This window comes from Rhinolophus ferrumequinum, chromosome 10 (genome assembly GCF_004115265.2).
Source record: "Rhinolophus ferrumequinum isolate MPI-CBG mRhiFer1 chromosome 10, mRhiFer1_v1.p, whole genome shotgun sequence".
Lineage (NCBI taxonomy): Eukaryota > Metazoa > Chordata > Mammalia > Chiroptera > Rhinolophidae > Rhinolophus > Rhinolophus ferrumequinum.
The window spans coordinates 87,134,497-87,158,951 of record NC_046293.1 but is presented as its reverse complement, the minus strand read 5'-3'; the positions used below and the strand labels follow the sequence as shown (position 1 = coordinate 87,158,951).

Below are 24,455 nucleotides of genomic sequence, written 5' to 3'. Positions count from 1 at the left end.
GGGAGCAGGAAGTGGGCGTGTGTGTAGATGGACCAGACGCGGAGAGGGTGGTACTAGGCTGTACGGAGAATTCATAGGGACAAGCAGAATGAGGACACTCTCTCAGCAGCTACGTCTTTCCAGCATGTAGGCAGGGAAGACTCTCAGGCTGATCTCCCAACCTGAGGTACGTGGGATGCTCTCTCAGAAAACATACAGTGTTGACCCACCTCAGAAAATCCAGCTGCTTCAGGAGCCCCGACTTCTCACGCTGCAGACTCTCTGTCACGCGGTACACTTCCCTGAGAAGGACGCAAACACAGCAGTGATGAGGGACTGCGCTAGGCAGGGGAGCTACCAGGGTAGGAGACGCCGCGCTGAGGATGGCCTCCCAGGAGCCCTCACTGGAACAGCAGGCAGCGCCCCACGCTGGGGACAGAGGGTTCAAAGGAATATGGTTGTCCTTGGAGAGCACCTGCCATGTGCAAGTGCTCCCAGCCGTGATCTCAGCCAGTCGTCACAGACACATTACTTGGAAGGTAAAATTATCCCCATTTTCCAGACACAGTCAAAGAGTTTTGATAACTCTCCCAGCTCACACAGAGTCCTAATCTAGACGCCCTATCCCTAAAACCTGCTCGTTCCACAGCCACTTCACACACCACTGCGAATATGACGCAAAGATTAACTGCACCGTTTTCCCAGGTCCAAAGGGTCCTGCCTTACCCAGAAAATCAATAGTCATCTCCAGCCCACTCTTAGAGGGTGAGAGCAGAACTGGTATTCTTTTTTCCCCTGGATGCTGGTTTAGTGTGTTTTCAGATCTCAAAGAATCATTTTCCTGCTTTACTTTCCCCCAAAGTATCCAACCCATTCCCAGATATCTGGAATTTCCATTGTTGGTCATTCATTTCTTTCACTTAGCATTTCTTGTTTCTTGCTATAAAGCAGAGATTTAATGCTTCAATTATAGTCAGTCAAATATCACAGTGTGAATGTGTCAATCATATCAGGAGTTTTGTGAAAGGGTGAGAGAAGCTGAAAGTTACATGGGGTGGCTGGAGGTCACCTCAGCGAGGCAGGGCCGTGTCTAGGTTGTCACATCTGTATCCTCAGCATAGTGCCAGCATGAAGGCAGAGTCAACAAGCAGCAGTCGGAAGAAAGAAGTGAGAGAGGGTAGAAAGGAGGGCTAGACAGGGAAGAAGGAAGGCAGGGATGGAGGGATGCAGGGAGGGAGGGCGGGAGGGAGGGAGGGAGGGAGGGAGGAAGGAAGGAAGGAAGGAAGGAAGGAAGGAAGGAAGGAAGGAAGGAAAGAGGGAAGGAAGAGAAAGAGGTAGATAGGTAGGGAGGGATAAGTAGAGAGGTAGTCAGCATCAATTAAGAAAGGAAGGAAAAAAAGCAGAATTGAGTGACATTAGAAGATAAACCTTGCTTAACCTCACAATTTTGCCTCCATCCTTCCCTCTGTGCTCTGTGCCATGGTTCATGCAAAGGGTCCATCCAAAGTTCCACATTTCCAAACCACAGCATAGCTTTTAGTGTAGGGAGCATCTTACAGCCTGATAAATTTGTCGCTTTCCATAGGCTGTCAGGGCACTTGGATTGTGCATATACAGGGCTGAGCAAGGACAGTCACCCCCCTGCCACCCCATCGATGTCATTACTGAGTTGGTGAAAATAGCACCAGCTTACTGGGTCCTTGGGACTCATGCCAAGCTTGCAATAACCTGATTCCTGAAGAGGTATCTGTGGTGCTTTTCTTTTCCCCTTTATAGAATAATTATAAAGTCAATTTATGACAATAACAGACGGAATCAAATGCTAAGTTCACCTCAGACAATCCTAATTAAGCAACAAAACTTCTCTGCCTCCTGCGGAGCTACAAATTCCCAACGTGTTATTACCAATTATATTTAATTTCAACTTGAGGGAAAACAATGTATTTCCCATTATCCAAACTACATCCCCAAACCCCTGTCTAGGATTCTGCTCTGATTAGCAGATTTAGACGTGCTTATTGGCTGCTGCTGTGCCCTAGGAGCCAAGATTGCCTGGCCTGGCTTCATGCTCCCACCCCCCCAACCCTGGTCCTGCTTCTCTCTGGATGGAGCGAGGAGCAGGCAGCTTTTCCCCTGCTAAAGAAAGTCACTCATTGGAGATCTAAGGTCTGGGTTCTCAGAGGGGGTCTAAGGAGCCAATTCCTAAACAAGATGGTCTAGGTCTTCTCTGGCCCTGTTGGAGCTATACAAACACACTCTGATACATACGTGTGTATATTCCATGTTGATGCAAATATATGTCCACTTGTCTAGTAAATATACGTGGAGATAGATGGATAGATGATAGATAGATAAATAGATCGAGCGACAGATCGGTAGATATGCAGTTGACCCTTGAACAATGCAGGAGTTGGGGGCACCAAACCCCTGTGCAGGTGAAAATCTGCGTAACTTACATTGGCCCTCCTCTTACACAGATCGCCAGCAATGGGGATAGAAAATACAGTGGACCCTTGAACAGTGCAGGTTTGAACTGCTCAGATCCATTTACACACGCTAAACCCGTGCAGTTCACACCCACATTGTTCAAGGGTCAACTGCATTTGGGGGGGGGGTGGTGGGAAGAGAAAGAGAGAGAGAGACATATTCATATTTTTGTGTTAACAAAAAGAAAAGCATTTCTAAAAAAAAAAAATGATACTTGGCTAGTTGACTAAATGACCTTTAAAGTCCTTCTATCCTAGACATTTTAAAAGTTTGTTATCTGGGTAACGTGTGAACTGAAAAACAAAGAACTCAGCCATTTTTCATACCAGTGGTTGGTGAGAGGTTCGTGGCTGCCCTTAGGGAACTGCTGCTGGCTTTGTGTTTAGGAGATGGATGCGATATGGAGCACACTCCAAAATACACTGTCAAGTGAAAAATACAGGCAAATGCAGAACAGTGTGCTACCGATTCACAAATGAAAATGGTGCGTGTGTGTGCATGTGCGTGAACTTGTATATTCATAGAATACTCTGGAAGGATCCACAAGAAACCATGACTGGTGGCCCCTGGGTGACTGAGTGTGTATCCCTGAGTGTATATCCTTTTGTGCCGTTTGGATTTTGTGCCTTGTCATAAACTATCTACCCAAAACAAAAGTTAATTAACAAAAGAAACAGAGATGTAGTGCTTTTCAGCTAACCTTCATCTGTATATTACCTCCCCTGCTTGATTGTTCCTTCTTTATCTTCTTCTAAAATCTAGTTCTCATTCCTTGAGCATCTTCAGAGAAGAAGAACATTAATTTCACCCATTCAGAAGTCTACCTGATAAATGACTGAATCTGTTTATCTCCAAACCTCACCTTTTCCTCTCCCAGCTGCTCCGGGGCAGCACCAGGCAGAAAGACATTGTTGGGAGAAGAACGAGGCTCTGTCCCTGTTTTCTGGCACTAATTAGCTGTGTTGCTTTGGGTTGGTCACTATACCTCTCTGAGCCTCAGTTTCTTCATTCATGAAATGAAGAGGTGGATTAGAGCATTAAGGTCCCATCAGTGCCATAGGTCTGGGATTCTGCTCTACAGAGAACAAGCTGAGGCTCTCACTGCCCTTCTCGCCTAGCCTTCCTGAACAGGATAGGTTCTCCTGGGATCCAGCACACTTTCTGGCTGCACAGGACATTGCAGGTTTGTCCAAAACAAGTTGTGAAGGTTCATGTATCGCTTCCTCATAATCCTTCTGCCCTCTTCTTCAATTCCCAACCTCCAGAGACTGTGTCTGTGGCTTGGTTAATAAGACTTCAGAGAGATTTTAATCCTCATGCGGTGATTTGATGCGACACACTGGGTGCTCGTTCCCATGTGCTGTTCTAATGCTTCTGCCTTCAGATGTTTATTACTTTTAGAACTTGACTGAATTTTAAGAGCCTGAATCCTTAATTCTGTTTGTAAAGATAAATGTCAGTGCCCTGTTGACCTGATCTCAATAAAGAGGAACTGATTTTGCTAGTTTACAATGAAATACACTGTCCTTCCACTGGTCGTCCAAGAATTAATTAGAATGGTGGGCTTTTGTTATGTTTTAAGTCAGCTACTTGGGAATGTATATATACCAGGGGTGCCAAAAAAATGTATACACATGACTTGCATTCATCTTTTGTTATCGGTATATATTGATTACAATTTTACAATTTTAATACAGTTTTTCCCTTTCTTAAAATGTGTATACATTTTTTTGGCACCTTCTGGATACATTAGGTTGGTACAAAAGTAATTGTGGTTTAAAAGGTTAAAAATAATTGCAAAAACCGCAATTACTTTTGCACCAACCTAATATATATATATATATGTGTGTGTGTGTGTGTGTGTGTATATATATTTATATGCATATATATATTATATATATATGTTTATATATAATCTATGTATGTTTTTTTTTAACTGGAGATGTCTTACTTGGGTAAACTTTTAAATGCAAACTCATCTCCTCCCTCTCACCCTGGGCATTACAGCGCCGCATGGTACAGGCTACCACACACGGACCAGACAGCTGGACAATTTGATTTAGGCTGATAGATTAATGTTTTGCCAACAGTCAGAGTGAGGGCTTTCACGTCTGAACAAGAACAGTTAACATACGTATAACAACAAGCACTGGTAAGTAATGCCGCCCTTTTCTCAGACTTTCCATCCTCCCCAGCACAGGACCAGGCACACAATGACATTCTACAGAATGAATGGATGAATAAATGAATGAGTGTACGAACAAATGACTGAGTGAATGATGGGCAGTCCTAATCTGGGTAAATATTTTCCGGCTGGCTCATTATTCACTGAGAGGAGTCAGCACGATGTGTCGAACACTCAGCATCTCGGGACAGTTTCTGACAACCTCTGAACCTCAGTTTTCGCATCTGTAAATTAGAGGGATCATAAGAGTCCCTGCCACATCAGGATGCTGTAAATATGAAATAATATCAAATTATCAACATTAGTGAGATATGTGGCCTGCCAAGCATAGTACCTGGCAAGAGCAGTATTCAAAAAAAATTTGCCAAATATTAAGTACATAAATATACATGGACAAATGAGTGAACAACTACACAAGTGATATTCGTCTCCCTGGGCCTTGGAGTGGATTTGTTCTCAAAACCTAACATTCCCAATGTATGGTGATGGAAGGGGAGCTGACTCTGGGTGGTGAACACACAGTGTGACTTATGAATGATGTGATACAGAATTGCACACCTGAAATCTATGTAATTATACTAACAATTGTCACCCCAATAAATTAAAAATAAATTAAAAAAAAAAACAAACAAAAAAAACCCTAACATTCCCAAGACAAGATACATGCTGATATTCCTCAGCAGCTTCTCTAGCTTAACGTACGGACCCGTCTTAATTCTTCTCTGCTGTGCCTCTGCCTATGGCTGGACGTCAAAAGGAGTTCACTAGCAAACCAGGCCCCGAGAGAGGTGGGGTTCCCCTCACTGGCCCACACAGAGGAACACTGGTGGAAAAAACTGGGCAGAGCAGAAGATTCCAGTACACCGTCACAGGCCCCATTCAATTATGTGTCACCCTCAGAAGTCCTCGGGCTTCACTCTCGTCCACCTTGGTCTCCCAGGTCAATCTACTTTGACAGTCATGTACAGCCTGTCCGCTCACTCAGCATTTTCTCACGGACTGCATTGTATTTGTTGGTTGGATAACACGTCTTTTGAATCACATAATAAATTTCCTGAGAGCAGGGCTGTATATTTCTTGCCATCCTAGGGCATGCTCAGCATAGCACTAGTCTGCTTAATAGTCTCAGAACCCTAGACGAGATCTCAGGGAGCAAGGACCCCCAATCCCATTTTATAGGCAAGGGACAGGATCTCAGAGGGGGGACAGCACACTCACTGCAGGGGAGGGAGCTGGGCAGCCGTGGTAGGGGTACATGGAGGCCAGACTCACATTTCCTTCTCCTGCTGGAGTTTGCAGGCCTCTTGCTGGAGGCTTTCCAGTTGTTGCTGGGCATCCTGCAGCTCCCGGGAGGTGCGCTCCAGCTCCTGGGCCAGCTCCTGGTTGGTGAGTTTCAGCTTGGTATTCTCCACCGTGGTTTCATGCTTGTCATTATGGAGGGCTGTGCACTGGCCTTCCAGCTGGAAAGGAATGGGGGGCAAGAACCATTGTCAGGCTGGCCAGCTCCGGCCTCACTAGCTTCTCTACTTGGTGGGCAGGGACCGTGCTGCTACCGCTCACTGCCCTCAAGCCTCAGTAAGCATTGTCCTGCTGCTTCCTTCACACACACACACTTCTGGAGGCAGGGGGAACTTCCAGACCGTCTCTCATCTCTCCCCCGTCTCCACCGAGCTACTAGGAAAGCAAATTCTCATCCCTCTGTGACTCTCATCCCAGTGATGATGATGGTGACCATCTCATCAATGGTCTCAGCAGCGGTCATCTCATCAAGGGCCTTGAGATCTCCCCTAACCCCTCCTAATTTCTTTTCCTTGGCCATCAATGGAGATGGAGAACAGCCAAGGAGCGTCCTCATAAACCATCCTTCCCGATTTTGAATACTGAGAGTAAATCTACTTACTACCTTTTCTTCTCTCAGCTAAACAAGTCCACTTCCTTTCATCTAGAGAAGGTTTGTATGGCAGCCAGAAACCCAGGAAATTCATAAGAAATTGCTCAAACAGGTCAAACCAAACATATACCCTTTCTCACATCCCTAAAGCAATTAAAAACCATCATTTGTATAACTTCAGCTTTTCTTGGCTGGTGATTATGCTTCGCAGAGCTTCCAAGCCTCTCACCAGAGGAAAAGTCAAACCAAGGCAAATACATCATAATAAATTTACTTTAATGAATGTGGCCACTATGGGAGGAGTAAGGAACAACGAGGAATTCTATGTGATTCTCAAGAGGCTCCTGTATAATCAGGCAAGCATGCAGTAATTAAATCGAGTGGCAATCATTCATGTGAGGGATACATTTAATTGGTAAGGACTCAATGCATAATAGTGAGGAGGAGAAAGAGTAAGAGAAGCAAAGTAATGACTGTGGGAGGGGGACGGGAAGGCAGCTGGCAGTTCCTGGAGTGAAATCATCTTGCTGCAGAAGGAAGAAACCAAAATCCAAAGATTGGGTAGCAGCAGGAGTGGAGCATCTCCAGCTTTAGCATGGGATATCTTCAAGCATATTTAAATGTGTTGCTAAAAATAGCCCGCTCTATTCAAATGGAAGCAATGTGTCTGGGTCTGTCCAAGGCTGGATTCCTTCCAGCACAAGAGAAAACAACACAGGAGGACAAGTGGCGCCCTGGGCTCTCTCCCCCCCAGGCCTCGCTTTGGAGAAGAGACTGTGAGTGTGAGGTTTGCCTACGTCATCAGTGACCCCAATGCCTGCGGTCATCAGCCAGGTGTTCCCAGCGGTGGATGGGTACTGCCCTGCACCTCCTAACCTGCCTGCTGGGAGTTCAGGTACATCAGACGAGCATCTGGTGTCTGTACCCATCCTGGGGGATGATGGAACAGTCACAAAAGAGGCTGAGGAATCTCATTTGGGGGAAGACGAGGATGGAAAAATTGACCCGGGAAGAGCATCTTCCAGCTGGAGGCATCCAGGGCCATCTCGGTGGGAAGACGTTACTGTCTGCAGCCTCTCCTGAAGCACCAGTAACTGTGTCCCTTGTACCTCAGCATTCTCCTCTTCTCTTACATGGGATGCAAGATATAAATTACCGTTTTGCCATTCGGCTGGCCCTGGGCATAATTATATGACAATGTCTGCAGATACTTCAAGGGAGAATTCTTAGCAACTTTTCAAGTTAAACACCTGGAGAAGTAAAGGCTTTATCTTGGGATCATCTGTGATTTCATGCTATCTTTGTACAGCTAAATGGTTCTTCTCAGATTAAGGGGGAAAAAAAAAAGTCCTAAGTGGAAGTCAGGGAAAGTGAGTAAGAGCCAAAGAGGATGCAGCGTGGGCCAGGCGTCTGAGGACACTGACAAAAGCATACCCGCTTCTGCTTCTGGATGAGCTGCTCCAGCTCCCGCTCCTTAGATAACAGCCTGTGTTCCAGCTTCTGACTGCGGGCCTGGAACCTCTCCGTGTCCTGCCAAGTCAGAAAGAGGGCGTGTGAGGCCTAAATCACCTGGATGAAGATGTTTCCACCTTGAACTTGCCCAACAGCAGGTCCCACTGGTCCTTTTGGCGTTTGGGGCCCTTCCCACAAGCTTCCAGGGCCTCAGTGACCTGCCTACCCAGTTGGTGAGGCCCAGTGAGACGGAGAAAGGACAAGTACTCAGTACGGCATGACCGGTGACCGTGCACAGCCCCCAAAAAGAGTCAGTGTCAGTTAATGGGGGGTACCAAACAGGGGCAACAGGACAGGGGCCTGAGCTCCCATCTCAGGATCAGTTTCCTCATCTGTAAATTGGGGGTGGATTCTCCTTCCAACTGGGACAGTGTGTTCCACATTGGGCACTGTCATCTGATCCCTTAACCGGCCCTTGCTCTGGAAACACAGGGTATCACCTCTTGCGGGTCTGGGTCCTCACTGTTTCCCCACCATGACTGAGGTTTCCCAGGCCCCAGACCTGGGCTTCCCACTCAGGGACGCGGAGGCACTGATGATGCAGGTGTGAAGGGACCTGGTTGTGGGATAAAGAGGAAAGTGTGTGGGTTGTCAGGATGCCTGACACTCTCAACAGAGCCTGGCGTGCTGTCGGGTCCTGAACTGGGCACCAGTTGGCTTGGGTTCCAGCTCTGGCCTTGCCCACTCACCTGCTGCATTCTTCTAGATCAGGGTGCCTTTGTTCACAGAATAGAAACAAAAATACCCATGCTACCTACAGCTCTCCACTTGCCTGAAGGCAGAACAGAGGTGCAAACCGTGTAGGAAGAGAAGAAACCATTATAACCTCCATGTAACTCACTACAGGAGCCCCCGGGTTTCCCGTGACATGGACCGACTCCTTCCCAATGAGGACAGCCCTGGGAGACTACCCTAGAGGGGCAGCCCTGCCCTGGCTGGGCAGGCCGGGGCAGCAGCAGAGTGGGGAGGCACGGCCGCCCTCGGGGCAGAGGCCTCTGCAAGGCTCAGGGTTGCTCCTGGACTCAGCACCTGTGACGTCACCTGGTTCTTCTGCACATTTCCGGGTAGGTAACTGCAGCTCAGAGCCTGTGATTGTCCTCATCTGAACCACACGCTATGACAGAGGCAGCCTGGATGAGGCGGTTTCTCCTCCCAACCTTTGGTTACAGGAAACCTGCTTCACTGGGCTTGTCTGCTGCTCACAGAGCAGTCACCCGGCGGACACTGCCAGGGACGTGAGCAGCTCCAGAATCCCCACACAGATGCTGCCACCCCCACGACAGGCCTGTGCCATGTCACCCCCTCCCCTGTCTGCACAGAGCTTTCAGGAATCTATTATCCTGGAGCCATATTTCCCTCATGGTCAAACTAACTGCTAAACACAGAGCCAGAATCCAAACCCTGGCCCACAGGCTCCAGCCTTTTCCACGCTGTCATAAACTGTAACACCACGGTCCTCACGCTGTGGCCAGGCCAAAGCCTGTTACTCAGAGGCTTAGCAGCATGGCCAAGCACACGGCAACCGTTTCCATGTTTATGCAAACAGCATACATTTAAGCACTGAGCCTGAAAGGCATTTGGTATTGAGAAGGGGGACGCAGGGAGCAGTGCGGGCAGGGGAAAGCATCCAGCACCCCGGTCAGGTCGTCGTCCGTGGCACTAACTGGTCCTTGAATTTTCCATCTGACCTCTTCCCACTTCCAATCCGCAGGCCTTGGCCCACCTTTTGCTTCTGGAAGCATGCCCCTTTCTTTAGCCAGGACCTTTGACCTGCAGTCATGGGCCAGGCAGACGGGGCCCCGGAGCTCAGCCTCTCCATGCAGGTCATCTGGGGTAAAGGAAGCGGCTCTCCCACTGCAGGGGAAAATGCTGCTGTTCTCAAAAGGCTATTTTAGTGTCTGCTAGAAGAAGAAGGTGTGAGTTCTGTCTGCCATATAGTCATTCATGACGCTGAAGGTCAGGGAGCAGCCAGAATATTGTAAAGCTCTAAAAAAGAACAGGGGCGTGGGGGACTGGGGGGTCTGGAAATTCTGACAAGTCTCCAGAGGGCTCTAGGTGAAGAACAGGGACAGCTTTTTCTGGAAAGCATCCAGACTCCCTCTCAGTTTGAATGACATCTGTGATAAAAAATGGAGCTGTAGTGTGAATTATTGAAGCGGCCTACAATTAAAAATTGGTTCAAACCAACCTGCATTAAGGAGGGAAGTGGTTGTGACAGCAGCCCAGGCTCAGTGCTGAGGGGCAGGGGACGATGTGGTTTCTATGTTGTGGCCCCCAAAACCTATATGCTGAAACCTAACCCTCAGGGTGACGACATGAGGTGATTAATGCCCTTATAAAAGCGACCCCGGAGAGCGTGCTTCCCTCCTCCAGCACGTGAGGACACAGAGAGTCAGCAGTCGGCACACGGCCCTCACCAGAACGGCACCCTCATCTCAGACTTCCAGCCTCCAGAATGGTCCAAAGTAAATGTCTGCTGTTTCTAAGCCACCCAGCTTGTGGTATTTTTGTAATAGCAGCCCAAACTGACAAGACAGGAGGCCAAAGTCCTTCTGCTGAGAACCCACCAAGGAGATAATCCAAAAATGATTAACAGAGGGTTTGTTGTAGCTTTGTTTTATGAGTGTGTTCCAAAAGGACCCTGCTCAGAAAAGGAGAAGATTTCGCCAGCTCTGACTTCCCAAGACAAACAGCAGGGCTTGGTAGGAGGCTAAGTACCAGACGAGGAACAGGATGATGGGAATTGAAATTTTCTCCCATGCTCTTGGAGGACGGTGGGATTTGATCTGTCTTGGGTACTAAATTTCCTAGGTGTCTAGGAGAAAGAACGGGATGTACAGCCTCTAATGATGGTCTCCTGGGGGAGCCGCTGGGCATTGAGAGGCATGGGCTGGTGTACTTGGGTGGGGCTGCCATTTAGGTCTGGGGACCAGCCAATGTCAGACCCAGTCTTCAGGATGCTTTCACTGGTAAAGCACACACCTTCGTCCTTTCGTTCATTTATTCGTTCACTTGTTCATTTATGTATTGATTCAACTATTGAACACCTACTATGTTCCAGGCATGGTCAAGGTGCTGAAGACACACTAGTAAGTAAAAGACAAAGATCGCTGCTCTTGTGGAGCTTACAGGTTAGGAGGAGGAGACAGACCACAATCAATAAAAATAAACAAGGACATTACATACCATGGTTGAAGGTGACTAGTACCTTGAAATGAATAAATAAAGCAGAGAAAGAGGGGGTCAACAGTACCATAGGTGAGGCACTGCAATCTTAAATTGGGGGAGGTAGTCAGAGCCTGTGAGATTTCCTCCTGGCCTGCAGAGCCTTGCCTCAGGATGGGACTCTCACCTTTAGCAGAAACTGCTCCTTCTCACTTTTGATTTGCTGTTCCATCTCCTCATAGAGATGCTGGATTTCTTCATCATAAGCAGCAATTTTCCTGCAGAGAGGGCAAAAGGAGAGTCTGCTGAGGTCTACACTGAATTCCGTTATCCCACAGAAGCACGTCCTGGAGGTGGGCACCAGAACCCCACCTGGAGCTGTGGGTGGTGGGGTGACGCAGCGATGGTCAGGTCAGCCAGGGTTGCAGGCCCGGTTCCCCAGGATTACCTGACCGCAGAGGCCAGCGGGACTTCTCCTCCTCCTACCTCCGGGCCATCACCGCCCAGTGACCTACTCCCGGAAGCCTCCCTGGAGCCATCTTCCTTTACTCCGCTTTATGTCAACACCAAGCCCCTGGCCTCTGCTATCCTCACCTTCCCTTCTGCCCACTGGAGGGAAGGTGACCCTTATGCTTGTAGGCAGCATAAAGTTGTGTGGGCTTCTTTTCTGTTTGGCTTCCTGGTTTGTCTTGTTTCCACTCTGGATGCGTTTTCTCTACCTGGTCATATCAGCACCGTCTGAATTGCACTATCAGAGGGCTCTCTTAAAATTGCGTGCTTAAGTTTGTGTGATCCACATTTCTCATAAGATCTCACAAGATTACATGATAATGACAACCACCACCATCACGGCCCCTGCAGAGGAAGGGGCCACACCTGTGCAGGTGCTCGTGCCCGCTAGGAATGGGGCCACCGGCAGGCAGTATGAGAAGGGCGAGGCTGGTTAAAGGCTGGTGTGATGATGAGATGGCCACACCCCCACCCTCAGCATCGTCTCCCGATGTGGAAGAGCCTCACAGGACGGGAAGGAAGTTCCTGGGCTCTGGGCTCCAACACCAAGAAGACAAAAGTGGCTGTGGGGACAAGGTTGGTAGGTCACACTGGGGTGGTTCCTTCTCCTTTCCAGTAATAGATCCTCCTTCAAATGCCCCCCACCCCAATTCAAACAGGAAGGATGAGGTATTAGCATTTGACCCGGGACGGGAAGTCACCACACTAACGCACTAACATTCCCGGGGACTGCCTTTTTATGCCTTTTCTCTGACTTGCAGGAAAGACCCGCTTCCTCACTCTCTACCCTCTTCCTCTCCTGTTAAGGGGACTCCAGGCTCCAGTGAACAGGCTGATGCCACAGCTTTCAAGGTCTGTTCTGAGCACGTAACACACACGTATCCTGCAAATTTTGGCACTTGCATTTCTAAACTCAAATGATGGCAAGCCCCCTCTGCCCTTCACTCAAGTAAGGAGACTTAAATAATTGAGAAAATGGCCCTCGCTCTCAGTCCTAAGAGGTACTGAGGAGATTTCTGAAGAAAACATCAAGGATGGGAATGTATTTATTTCCCTGAGCCTTTCAACAGTTTAACCCCTACCTCCCAGTGTCCCTATGTCCACTTGGGACTCTAATCCAGTGCCAGCTGTCCCTGCTGCCCGAAGCTGTGCCACAGCCCACTCTCTGCACCTTCCTCACTTGCGCCCTCTGGGGAAACGTTGACACCACACGCACAACGACTGGCATCCTTCCAACTCTGCAGAAACCACAAAACTGACCCAGACACAGGACTGGTGTGAGTCTCCACGGTCAAGGTCACTCAATCAGAGCACCAGCCTCTGAGCTCCCTTTCTTAGCTGTAGCCCCAGAACCAGAAACCTGACTTGGAGTGAGTACAGCAATGGCTCCAGCATGTGCTCGGCAAAAGGGGACAGTTCTCCAAGGCTTCCAGGGTCTGGAGCCCTGGGTTTATCACTGTGTTACATCCCGGGCGTAACAATGTCTCTTGGGCTAAGAGTAAGAAATCTGCTCTCGGAAATGACAGATGGTTTGGAATGTTCCTTTTGTTCTTAGCTAAGACATAACAATTACAAGAAAATCTTGGAGAGGAATAAGGAGCAAAGGCACCTGCTGTTAAATAGGGACACCTCAGGGATAGAAATGGATACAGTTTGAAAGAACTTTCAGAAAGAAGGATGGTCTTCCCTTGGACCCTGGAATTAGCTTTCTGTGCTCGAAGAAATTCAGATGCTAAATGGTAAATGGTGTCAAGAAAAACTTTAGATAGTGATTGCAAATATATAAATACTGGAGAACCAATAAAGTGAGATGAAAGCAACTTAAAAATTCATGTGGCTCTGTAAAAGCAAACTAATTACAGTCATTCATATAAGCTGTTCACCATTTATGCCTAAAAACTATGCAGGGCATTAATTCTATACTATCATTAAATGTGTTACATTAACTCTGCTCTAAGTTTTACTTGATTAAATTAATAAACTCTATGTATTTCGTGCTCACATGTCAGTTTTCTAGCCATGAAGTAATTTTGCAAGCTGCTAGAAAAAGAAATGGAGGGAAAGCAGACATAGTCTCTGAAAGTTGCGTACTTCCAGCCCTCACTTGCAAAGGCTGGGTCCACTGCAAAGAAGCACTGGGCGCCCAGCTGGGCATCAGTGATCGTGGACCCAACCAGACTCATGCATGGAACCAAGCCCTGGAAAGGCATTGGAATAAAGCTGGCCTCCTGGGAGACTGCCCACGCCTGAATGACTTCAGAGGATGAGACCGACTCCTGACCAGCCTGGATCAGACACACGAGTGCCAGGAATGGAGAACATTAAGGTGCCGTTCACGCCATTCACATCACTAAAACCAGCTCAGGAGTCAGAGCCCTGAGTTGGGATCCCAGAACCAGTTCATTTCCTCCCTGTGACCTTGGGCAAGGGCCCTGACCTTAGATCCCCGTATTGTCATGATGAATGACAAACAAGAGAGCGGGTGTGGAAAGCATTGGGAACTCCACAGCCCTAAATAAATGTAGGGATTATTTATTGCGGTAGTTATTATGACGGGCTTCGGAAGGCAGGGGAAGAAGGTTCCCCTTCAAGGATAAAAGAGCTGCTAGGTTTGGAAAGGGTCACAGGCAATCAGGAAGATGAAGAACAGAAAGCTTAGTCAATAAAAACTGCTGTCAGACCAATCGGGTAGAGACAAGGCTGTGAGAGCAGGAGCTGCAGAGCCCAAAGCCTGCATCTGCGGGGAGCTCTGCAGTGGCTGTGAGAGCAAAGATGGTGAGAGACACTATGAAAAGATCTGCACACATGGTGTGTGTAATTCCAGCCAGGCACACCACATCCTGCCATCAAAGGAACAAGCAACCAATTATGTCTGCTTAGTATATACATTTTTGTTGCCACAATTCCTAAAACCACTCTTAATGCCTCACGTACACAAACACAGATGTTGAGTCGTCACCATGAATGTTTCCCCATTTATTCCAACGCTCATTGACCCTCCTTCTCTGAACTCTTAGGACACCATGTCTTTATCTGACATTTAATTTTAAAGTCCTGAACAACTGTTTCATTTGGGTTTATGCTGTCTCAACTAGGTCCTAAACAGCCAGATATTTATATCACCCACAGGACCTGGACTCAAAATGTTAATGCTAAAAATCTGTAAGAAATCAATTTAAGACTTTGGACACAAAACTCAGAAGCCCAAGGAACACAGTGGGGGAACACCAGATTCCAAGGGAATTGAAGAATTTCAGGTTTGTCTGCTTCAACCACCTATTTTTCCAATGGTAAAATCCTTGCCACAATATCCCTACGACGTATTAAAACAAATTAGGCTAGAACATGTCCAGTGATAGAAAATTTGCTGGATCTCTAAGCAGCTCTTTCATCTTAGAATATCCTGGCTCACAGAAATATGTCTTTCTATGACCTTATCCCCGCTCTGCATAAAAACCTTTCATATATTTGAAACAGCATTAAGACTTCAAGGAGTAGGCTTGCGTTCAAGCTATGCCTCTCCGCTTCCTCTAACCACGTCTCACATGGAGTTTTGTTTTGTTTTGTTTTTGCTTTTGTAAGTCCCTCCACCATAGTTTTACTCCTCTCTGAATGGGCTCTAATTTAGCTTTCTCGGCCATGGAGCCTCAAAGTGAATGCCCTGTGTATGAAGTCAGATCAGTACAGGTTCCAGCTGGAATATTACCTTTCTTGTTCTAGATGCTGCATATTTATTCATGCAGCCTGAGATCACATAATTTTTCTTGACAGCTACATCACGGTTGATGAATGTTGAGCCCATTTGTCAACTGAAAGCTCTAAACTTGATGGCTGTGTGATTGTTTTTGTTTTAAAAATGATGCTGCTGAATCACGTCTCCCACTTTCTGCTTCTGCCATTGGGGTTTAGATTTGGGTAAGATTTCAAGTGTAATTCTGTTAGATTTCATGTTTGTTAGATTCGGTTCATCTTTCTAGCCTGTCACTATCTTAATGGATCCCAACTGGGTGTTCAGTGTACTCAATGACCTTCCAAGTTTTGTTGATATTTTAAATTTTCAGTCATAATGTAAGCAAAATAATCTCTAATGGTGGATTTGATTACTTCTTTTATGAGAGTTATTTAGAAGAGTGTTTTTTAAAATAAACAAACTATTAGTGTCCAGTTTTATTATGTTATAATAAGAGAATATTTACATTTTGGAATCTATTAACCGTTCCTTTGTAGCTCAAAACACTATCAATTTTTATGTAAGTTCTATGAGAAGAATGTGTATTTTACTGTAGGGCACACAACTCTACATTCATCTCTTAAATTAAGCCTGCTGGTTGACGGCTTCAAATACTATATATATTTAATGTACTTTTCCCGACTAACATGTCAAACTGGAGATAGGTTTGTTAAAGTCTTCTAAAATTCTTCTAAAGTATTGTTTTTATCAAATTTTCTTTGTTTTTATAAAAGTTTCTGCCTGATGGATTAGGTTGGTGCAAAAGAAATTGTGGTTTAAAAAGTTAAAAATAATTGCAAAAACTGCAATTACCTTTGCACCAACCTAATATTTTGCTGCTACGTTGTTTGGTGCATAAAGTCTTATGTCTGTTGTATCCTTTTTATGGGTGGAACTCTATACTACAAAATATTCCCCCTTATCTCCCTTATTCATGTCACTGGTAAAAAATGTTGAACAACACAAGGACAGCAACCTGTAATAGAGCTCTCTGAGCTATGAATATTAATTAATAACATGTGGGCATAAATATTAAACCTGCCTTCTATTAGTCATTCTCAAACACTCCCCTCCACACACACTTTCAGGGCAGCATTCAATGATGTCACTCTCTGCTGTCTGGGTCTAGTTATTTTGAGCTACATGGGGAGGAGAAGACAGAGAAGAGATAGATGAGAGAAAAGGGACGGAAAGAGACTAAGTTCTCAGGGGGACAGAGGGACAAATGTGGGAAGGAACCAGCCAGAGGAAATAATAGTCCTGAGCACGACTACTGATTCTCTGCTTTCTACTTCACTATGGTGGCTGGATGGCTCCTCTAGCAGATGTCAGGGCAGCCGAGGTCACAACACCCCGGCTGACAGCCATGACTGCTCAGAGTTCACCAGGCCCAGAGCTAGAAGGCCTCAGTGTACATGCTGGTTCTGGTATTTACAAGCTTTTTGTCCTTGGACAAGTCACATTCCCTCAGTGAGCCTGAAGTTTTCTGTATCTGGAAAATCAGATGGCATTATGTACTTAGAAAAGGGTTGTGAGGATTAAATAAGAATACGCATGTGGAAGTGCCTTCCACAATAGGTAGCAGATAGACTGCATTTAATAAATTCTAATTAAATGAATTCTCCGATTCTGCAGAGAACTGCAGACATCATTTTGTGAGTTGCTACTCTACAATTCCTTCAGATTTTAGCCAAGAGGCAAGTAGAAGCTGAAGGGGAATCGTGCAGCAGCTTGGTGTACGTGGTATGAAGACCTGGTCAGGAGTGGGGATGCGTTAGGAAGCAGAAGACACGGGGAAGGACCTAAGCTGGGGTGGCGCAGCAGAGAAGAGTAAATGTGGAAAGAGAGATCCATAACATCACCACCAACATTAAAAAGTATTGCTTAAGTCCTTCGTACGGCAACAATCTGGGTAAAATAATTTAGCCTTATGGAAGAGTCTCTGCACACCAGGAATTTAGCGTCTGAACACACCAAGTCCAATGCTAACGCAGCACAGAGGGAAGGACCGGGCAGGAGCCTCACACCATGAAGTGGTCTCACCCCCCAGTGCCTTGCTGGGTTCCAGCTGGTAGTAATGCTGTGACTGCAGAACCCTGACTGGACGGAAAGTGGAGGGAGCTGCCTGCTTGGGTGCTGGGGAGGATGGCGGAGTTGTCAGGGGAAACGTTACGAAAGGCTGAGTCCAGGAAAGGGAGATTTTCAGTCGTGAGAGGAAGGAGTAACAATTGTGTCCTGAGGATGCCATATGGGCAGTGATGCATCTGAAAGAATGAGTCCTACTAAAAGCCAGGATGCAAAGCGCAAGTCCAACTTAGAGGATGAAATGCCACTGAGAGTGTCTGGCTGTAGCAGACACCCCCTCTCTAAAGGAGGAGCATAAGTGTCTGTGTGTGCACACGTGCACGCGAGTGCATGCATGTGTGGGGAAGAGAGTAGGGATGGGGAAACAGGGATTCTCATGAAATACAAGGCGTAGGTTCTGAGAGGCCTTTGCAGACAATTTATAGGGAACTGGAAAGTGAGAAGTAGTTAGCAATAATTAGCCCTGCCAGCCTCCCACGGGGACTGTGAAAATTAATTAACCTTCACAAAGTGTTTTGCACCCCGAGAGTTAACGTACCACACTAGAGTAAAGCATTAATACTCAATACCACTCGGGTTCCCGCTAAGGACACACAGGCCAAGACCTTCCTGCCCTAGAATATTGCTTGGTCAAAATATGTTTTTCCCCTGTTTCCTCTGCTTTGTCTTTACTCAGGAATAAAATCTGGTGAGGTTTTGGAGGGTTTCAGAAAGTCATCTGGTCCACCTCCTATGTTCTAGGCAGGGGTGTGCTGAAATCATTCCAGGAAGAAAGTACCTTCTCCCTTCCCTAAATTAAGGTATAGTCTTGACCTTGGAACAAAAGACATTTCTCTATGTTTTACATGAATTTCATAAACTTGAACTCAAGGAAGACCTTCAAAACCGGCCAGTGGCCTTGGAGAGTAGTCATTCTAATTTCACGTGTCTCTGTGTGGGCGGGAAGTGATCTGCTCAACATCGGCTGATTTGCAAAGTCTGGTGAAAGGCAGATGCAAAGGAGAAAGAATCCCCCTTCCCCATCACAGACGACAAGCAGAAAAAGCTCATGTATTCCCATATTCTTTGTTTTGCATGGGAAGAAAATGAGGGTTTGTCAAAGCAGTGAAGCTACCAGCCTGTGGCCACCCAGAGTCCCTGGCAGGGGAGGGGAGAAGGATCTGATTCTCAGTCCTATGTCCCATCCGCAACAGCACGCTGGTGTTCCGAGCGTCCTAAGTTTAAAAACTGACAACTCCATATGTTAGTGTTTAGGATTGTCAGCGATCCAAATTCCATCTGGAGTCTGTCAATTGTGGCGAGAGCAGAAACTGGAGCAAGGAACGGGGCTCACTGACTGCACTACAGTGCCGGGCAGGGGCCGGGCCAAGGTCACGGCAGGGGCCGGGCCAAGGTCATGGCAGGGGCCTGACTCCTTTTCCTTTGTCTCCCCCACCCCTGCCCCGCATGGACAGATCAGAGTGAACACTCTGGATTGGAACAGTCTCAATGAGTCTGCTATTTGTCAGAGAAGACAATGGAAGCAAGTGCGGCCTCAGCCGGCTTTGTGGTTGAGGTGAGAATGGTATGGAAGAGATTCAGACTCACCACTGCCCCCTGCCATTTTCTCTCGGCAGCTGCAGTCTCTGGACAGCAAGGAGAAGCTCTTACAGGAAAAATCTTATTTCGGGTTTTCTTGTACCCCTGTAATCAGTGTCTCTTGGACTCCAATTGTTTGTCTCTCTCTCTGCCTCTGTCTCTCTCTCTGTGTTACTCACGCGCACGCACACATGATTCAAGTGGAGCTTAATGAAAGGAAAACAAGCGTTTGTAGGAAATTCTGCAAAGGCTGTGAAGTCGCCAATTGAATTTTCAAGATGGATGGTTTCTCCCTAATTAGATACTGCTGTCTTGTATAAACCAACTTTGCAGCTTTATCCCATCCCATAAAGCAAACCATTTCTCATTAGTCAGGTTTACAAATGATGCCCATGGAGCATGCAGAGCACAAACAGTCCTCACCTTTCCAATTGCTCTCGGGGCGATGGTAACCAGCGTGCTGCGGCCTCACATAATCACACACCAATGAAACCCCGGTGCCCGACTACGGCACAGACTCATCACCTCGAGCCCTCACCGAGAACTTCTCCTCCTGGCCCTCTGAGCAGGAGTACAGTTACAGACTGGAGGGGCACTCTGGGTGCACCTATGCAGGCTGACACCTTCTGGAAAGACAGCCTGGAGCAGCATCTCTCAAAGTGTGCTCTGTGGTCTGTCTGCACATTCTCGGGCCTCTCCCGAAGACATACTGATTTAGATTCTCTGGGGGAGGGACCTAGGAATCTACCTTTTAATCAAGATTCTCTGCTCATTCTGAAGCAAGCTAGCATTAGAGAACCACGCAGCTAAGGCCCTTCCTTCACAGGTGGCACATAGGGCCACCTGTCATATATATGATGCTTTATTTGCTTGCACTGCCAAGGAAATGATGACCTCCCCAAAGATTCTCAGGTCCCCAAAGCGCCACATCACAGAACACCAATTCGCAGGCTTGTGTCGGGGTACCAGGGATCATAGTCGCGCTGGCAGGCTGTAAGACACATTATCTCCTGGCTGGACACGGTCCTAGAGCCCGGGGAAAGCACTCTGGACGGTGGCTGGGCAGGGGCTACAACGTGAGGGCCCACACGCTCCCAAGAAACTACCTGAGACCTGACTCAATTGGACAAGGAAAGACGGCACGTGAGGAACTGATTCCAACGAGGGCATGGAGCGTGTTGCCAAGTTTGTCAAGGCCAAGTGTGGTCCACTGGTGATGAGGACGGGCGGCCTGGGACCCTGCCCCCTGGGGGACCTGCCCAGGCCATGGAGCTGCAGAGGATTGAGCCGGGGCAGGCAGAGCGCAGCCCGTGGCCCTGTGGCTGGCCTTTGATCTACCAAGCACATTTCCCCCCAGAGCTCAAAGCACGCCCCAGACACAGCCTACTTCATCCTTACCCCCAGCCTGGGGGTTAGATGCTTGTAAAGAACCCAATCAGGTCAACTTATCCAGCAACTTATCTCAGAATATTTTATAAATGCAGACTTTGAGCCCCGATCCCAGACCAAGTGCATTGGGCCCTCCCGGATGGGGCCACAGCACCCGCCAGTCATTCTGGTGAAAGGTCCAAGCCGACTGCTGCCTCCAGACAGGACCGTTCTATATCTGGAGGGCTCAAGCTTTTCTCCAGGAAAAGGTCATTAGGGAGGATGCTTTCCATGGCAAAGAAATTCCTAATTTTGATGGCCAGAAGTTCTTCCTGAGTCCAAACTCCATCCTTCACGCTAACTGTAAAGTTCTCTGAGCTTCTGCAGAGTGGACACAGAGGAGAGTGACACAGTGATACAGTAACTCCCACTTCCTGAAGAGAAGTGGCAGCACGATGGGAATATACCTCACTCGGGAAGTTCAGCAGAGGAACTGGGCTTTCGCCCGAGGTTCCTGCATTTGACCATGTCCCCCACCTCACACCACGGGGCTACTTCCCAGTGGACACGCTATAGAAGCAAACACTAAATCCAGGATTCTGACTCAAATCTGAGATCTGCTCAACCTCTGTCCCGAAGGACAAGGGGTAGGAGATCAAATGCTCCCAGACTTGCCTCTTCCCTGTTCCCAATATGCAGGTTAAAAAAAAAAAATCCATGGCAGGGAGGTAAGGAAGAACCAGGTTATTTCTGACAATGTCCCAGGGGCTGGGTCACCAAGAGCCTTCCCCACGCACTTGACTCCTTTCAGAACCCGGAGGTGAACCTGGAGAGGAAAATGGGGTGGGCCTGTTGCACTTCCTGCAGCAAAGCGGTAAACCCCGAGGGGCAGGGTCCAGCCTGGGGACCTGGGGGCAGGAAGTCCATGTCCTGCCTGACCTGGTTGAGGCCAGATTCCCCCTGAGGTCAGTACCATCTCCTCTGGCCCAGTGGGAGAAAGAAACGAGGTATGCGGTTTGGAAAAGAAGCAAAGGCTGCTGCTGCCAGTGGCAATGCCATCTAGTGTTTCAGCAGCCTGGGAATTTTCTGGTGAGCCTCATGACAGAACTTTTATGTGTATAAGCTCTGGCTCATGGTTGTGATCACAAATTCCTCAAAGATAGGGACTCTCTGTTCCCTTTGCTTAACTCAGCGCCTGGCACAGAGTAAGTGCTTGTTAAATGCTAGAAACACGTGGACCGTATCCCCTGGTGCCTGGCCCTGAGCTGCACCCACAGCCGTAATGACCCGAGCTCTCATCACTGTCTCTGGGACAGGCGCTCATTTTCCAGAGGGAGCTGAAATGTTATACCCTGGACTGAAAAGCCAGCTGTGGAGGAGCCTGGGGCATGCTGTCAGTTCGCAGGATTCCCCAGCTCCAGCCTGAACCAGACCACTCCCCAGAGCTTCCTTTCTCTTCCTTTAGGAATGGCTGGATCTGGCCCTCCTACAAACAAGCCCAAACCTCCAAACTCGACTCCTAGATGATATCCCAGCATCACCTAATCTCACCCGGAGTCATTTGTAAAGAGTTCCATTTACATATTTGACACCCTGTTGGGGATTACAGTTTCCTGTTTGACTTCTCAGCTGTAAGGGCCCTTGCATATCATCTGGTCCAGAAACAGGATGTGACCAACCTTTTTTTTTTGGTCTTGAAGAGAAGAGAATAAGACAGATTCTAATAGAAAATATCAGAGCATGCAAATATGTAATAATGGTGAGCACCATTTCATGAAAATTTTCCATTCTCTCGTTACCAATAAGGAAACTAATGTACAGAGAGGTAAAGCAGGTTGCCTGAGCTCACACAGCTGGTCAGTGTAAGTGCCTGGGCAGGAACAGGTTTGTCCTCTTCTGTTGCAGTGCTCTGCTCACTACAGCCTGCGTTCTCTGGTTCTGCACCCAGAAAACACCCCTGAAATGGGACTGGCCAGAGAACTGAGTCCCCAATCCCACCAGAGCCCCCCAGCCAGGAGTGCGCCTTCCTCTGCTGACCCCAGGGCAGGTATAGCCGGCAGGGATATCAATAGGCACCGGTCACAGAGAGCTGGAACCTTTGGCTGAGAGCTAGTCTTGCACATGCAGCCAAGAGTGACCTTGACTTTCATCTCAAGAACTTTCTAAGCAATCACTAAGTTAGGGCAAAGCCCTGGCAGAGGCCACTTTAAGATGGATGTAAGGGTTAAGATGCACTGCAGCAAAGCAGGAGCTCTGGGCAGAACAGGTCCGGCAGGTAAGATGCCAGGAGTGGGCTGGGTCATTGCCTACCCAGATTGCGAGCCTCCCCTCTTTAGAGAACAAGAGTACCCTCCACTCTGGGGGTTGCCGCCAGACTTTTGCTGGGGTCAGAGGGGAGTGGGGGTGTGGTGAGGGTCAGAAACGAGTCCATCCCCCTCATGTGACAGGTGGGAAACCAGGCTCAGAGAGGCCAGAGATTTGAGCAAAGTCACAGGGCTAGCTGGTTGGAGAGCTACCCATGACTCAAACCCAGAGCTCCTGACTCACAGCCCCCCCCTTCTCCAATCCACACACAAAGCACCTGGACATCTTGTTAACATGCAGATTCTTGTTAAAATGTAGGGCCGGGGCGAGGCCTGAGGTTCTGCATTCCTAAGAAGTTTCCAGGCGATGCTGATGCTGCTGGTCCCTGGACCACACTGTGAGCAGCCAGGCTCTACACGTGCACCGTGCTGTCTGGAAGGGCAAAGCGATCCTGCAATTTCACCTCTGACTGTATCAAGACTGAAACTCTCCACTTCCACCCAGCAAATCCTCCAAGATGGACAAACATTTAGAACAGTAATAATTATTATTATAACATTCATTGAATACTTCTGTGTCAGCCAGCACCGCTTCAAATGCTTACATGTATTATCACATTTAATCCTCACAGCTCTATGAGATGGATACTATTATCATCCCAATCTTACAGACAAGGAAGTGGAGACTCAGCGAGGTCAACGAGTTGGCCTGAGTCACACAGCTAGCAGGTAGTAGGTGGCAGAGCCAACATTCAAATTCGGATCTGTCTGGCTCACGGCTCAATCAGCTAAAGACTATATAGAAGTGCACCCTCAACACCTCCCGTCTCCAAGCCTTGGGGCCTTTCCCCAAAATGCTCATAACATTCCTGTAACCAAAACGTGTTCCCTCCAGCACTATTTGGCCACAACTTGCTCCTAACTCAGGGTCCTAAAGATCCTCTTTTCCAGAGCTGGGTATACCCACTGGACCTCAACAAGTTATTTTTAGAGTTAACGTGGGGGAGGCACAAATGCAAAGGAGCTCGGGGTAAAGCGCGGAGAGCTGATCTATACAGCAAGACGCATGGCGACCGCTTTTTGCTGTAAATTAGGGGCTTGCGGGCTTCCCTCAGGCCGTGTCCACACAGACTGCGAACACTGCCCCCAGGAGGCAGAGCTGGGCACGAGGAAGCTTTGCTGGAAGCTTCCGCACGGAGGGCGGAGCGGCGCGGGGGAATTGTTGGGGATTCCAGGGGAATACGAGCGCGTCTCTGGGTGGGGGCGACCGTGCACGGCGGGGGCAGCGCACGCTTCCGGCCCTGCATTTTGGCTGCACCTTCAGGGTGACGAGTGAGTTACCCCGTGTTGCCCAGCCCACGAGCTGGTTGCTGTAATGTACCTTCGATGTATACCGTGTGTGGACGAGCACAGCACCGCAGCGGCCCACTTGTTCCCACAGGCAGGTGGGCGTCACCAGGCCGCCCCGCCCCGGGATCTGTGCCCTCGGGTGCCTGGCTTACTCCCATTCGATTCCTGGGCAACCTCGTCAGGTGTTGCTGTTCGCTTGGCCTGGTCCTGCCTCCTCCGGGCAAAGCAGGACTCCTAGAAATCACTACTTATCTGGAGAGGTCCTGGGCACAAAGCGGGCAGAGGAGAGAGGTGACCCCCTGATGGGACGGA

The 24,455-nt window shown here is 48.1% G+C and overlaps 1 protein-coding gene across 4 annotated transcripts in view; it reads right to left on the bottom strand.

The window, feature by feature from the left end:
- CRACR2A (calcium release activated channel regulator 2A) overlaps window positions 1-24,455 on the bottom strand; it is a 133,395-nt gene that overhangs the window by 37,183 nt on the left and 71,757 nt on the right. For all 4 annotated transcript variants that reach the window (XM_033118555.1, XM_033118556.1, XM_033118557.1 and 1 more), the window contains 4 exons: window positions 11,407-11,497; window positions 7,977-8,072; window positions 5,924-6,111; window positions 210-281 (listed from right to left, as the gene is read on the bottom strand). In XM_033118555.1, coding sequence (XP_032974446.1) covers window positions 210-281; window positions 5,924-6,111; window positions 7,977-8,072; window positions 11,407-11,497 — 447 coding nt within the window. The remainder of the gene's footprint in view (window positions 1-209; window positions 282-5,923; window positions 6,112-7,976; window positions 8,073-11,406; window positions 11,498-24,455) is intronic.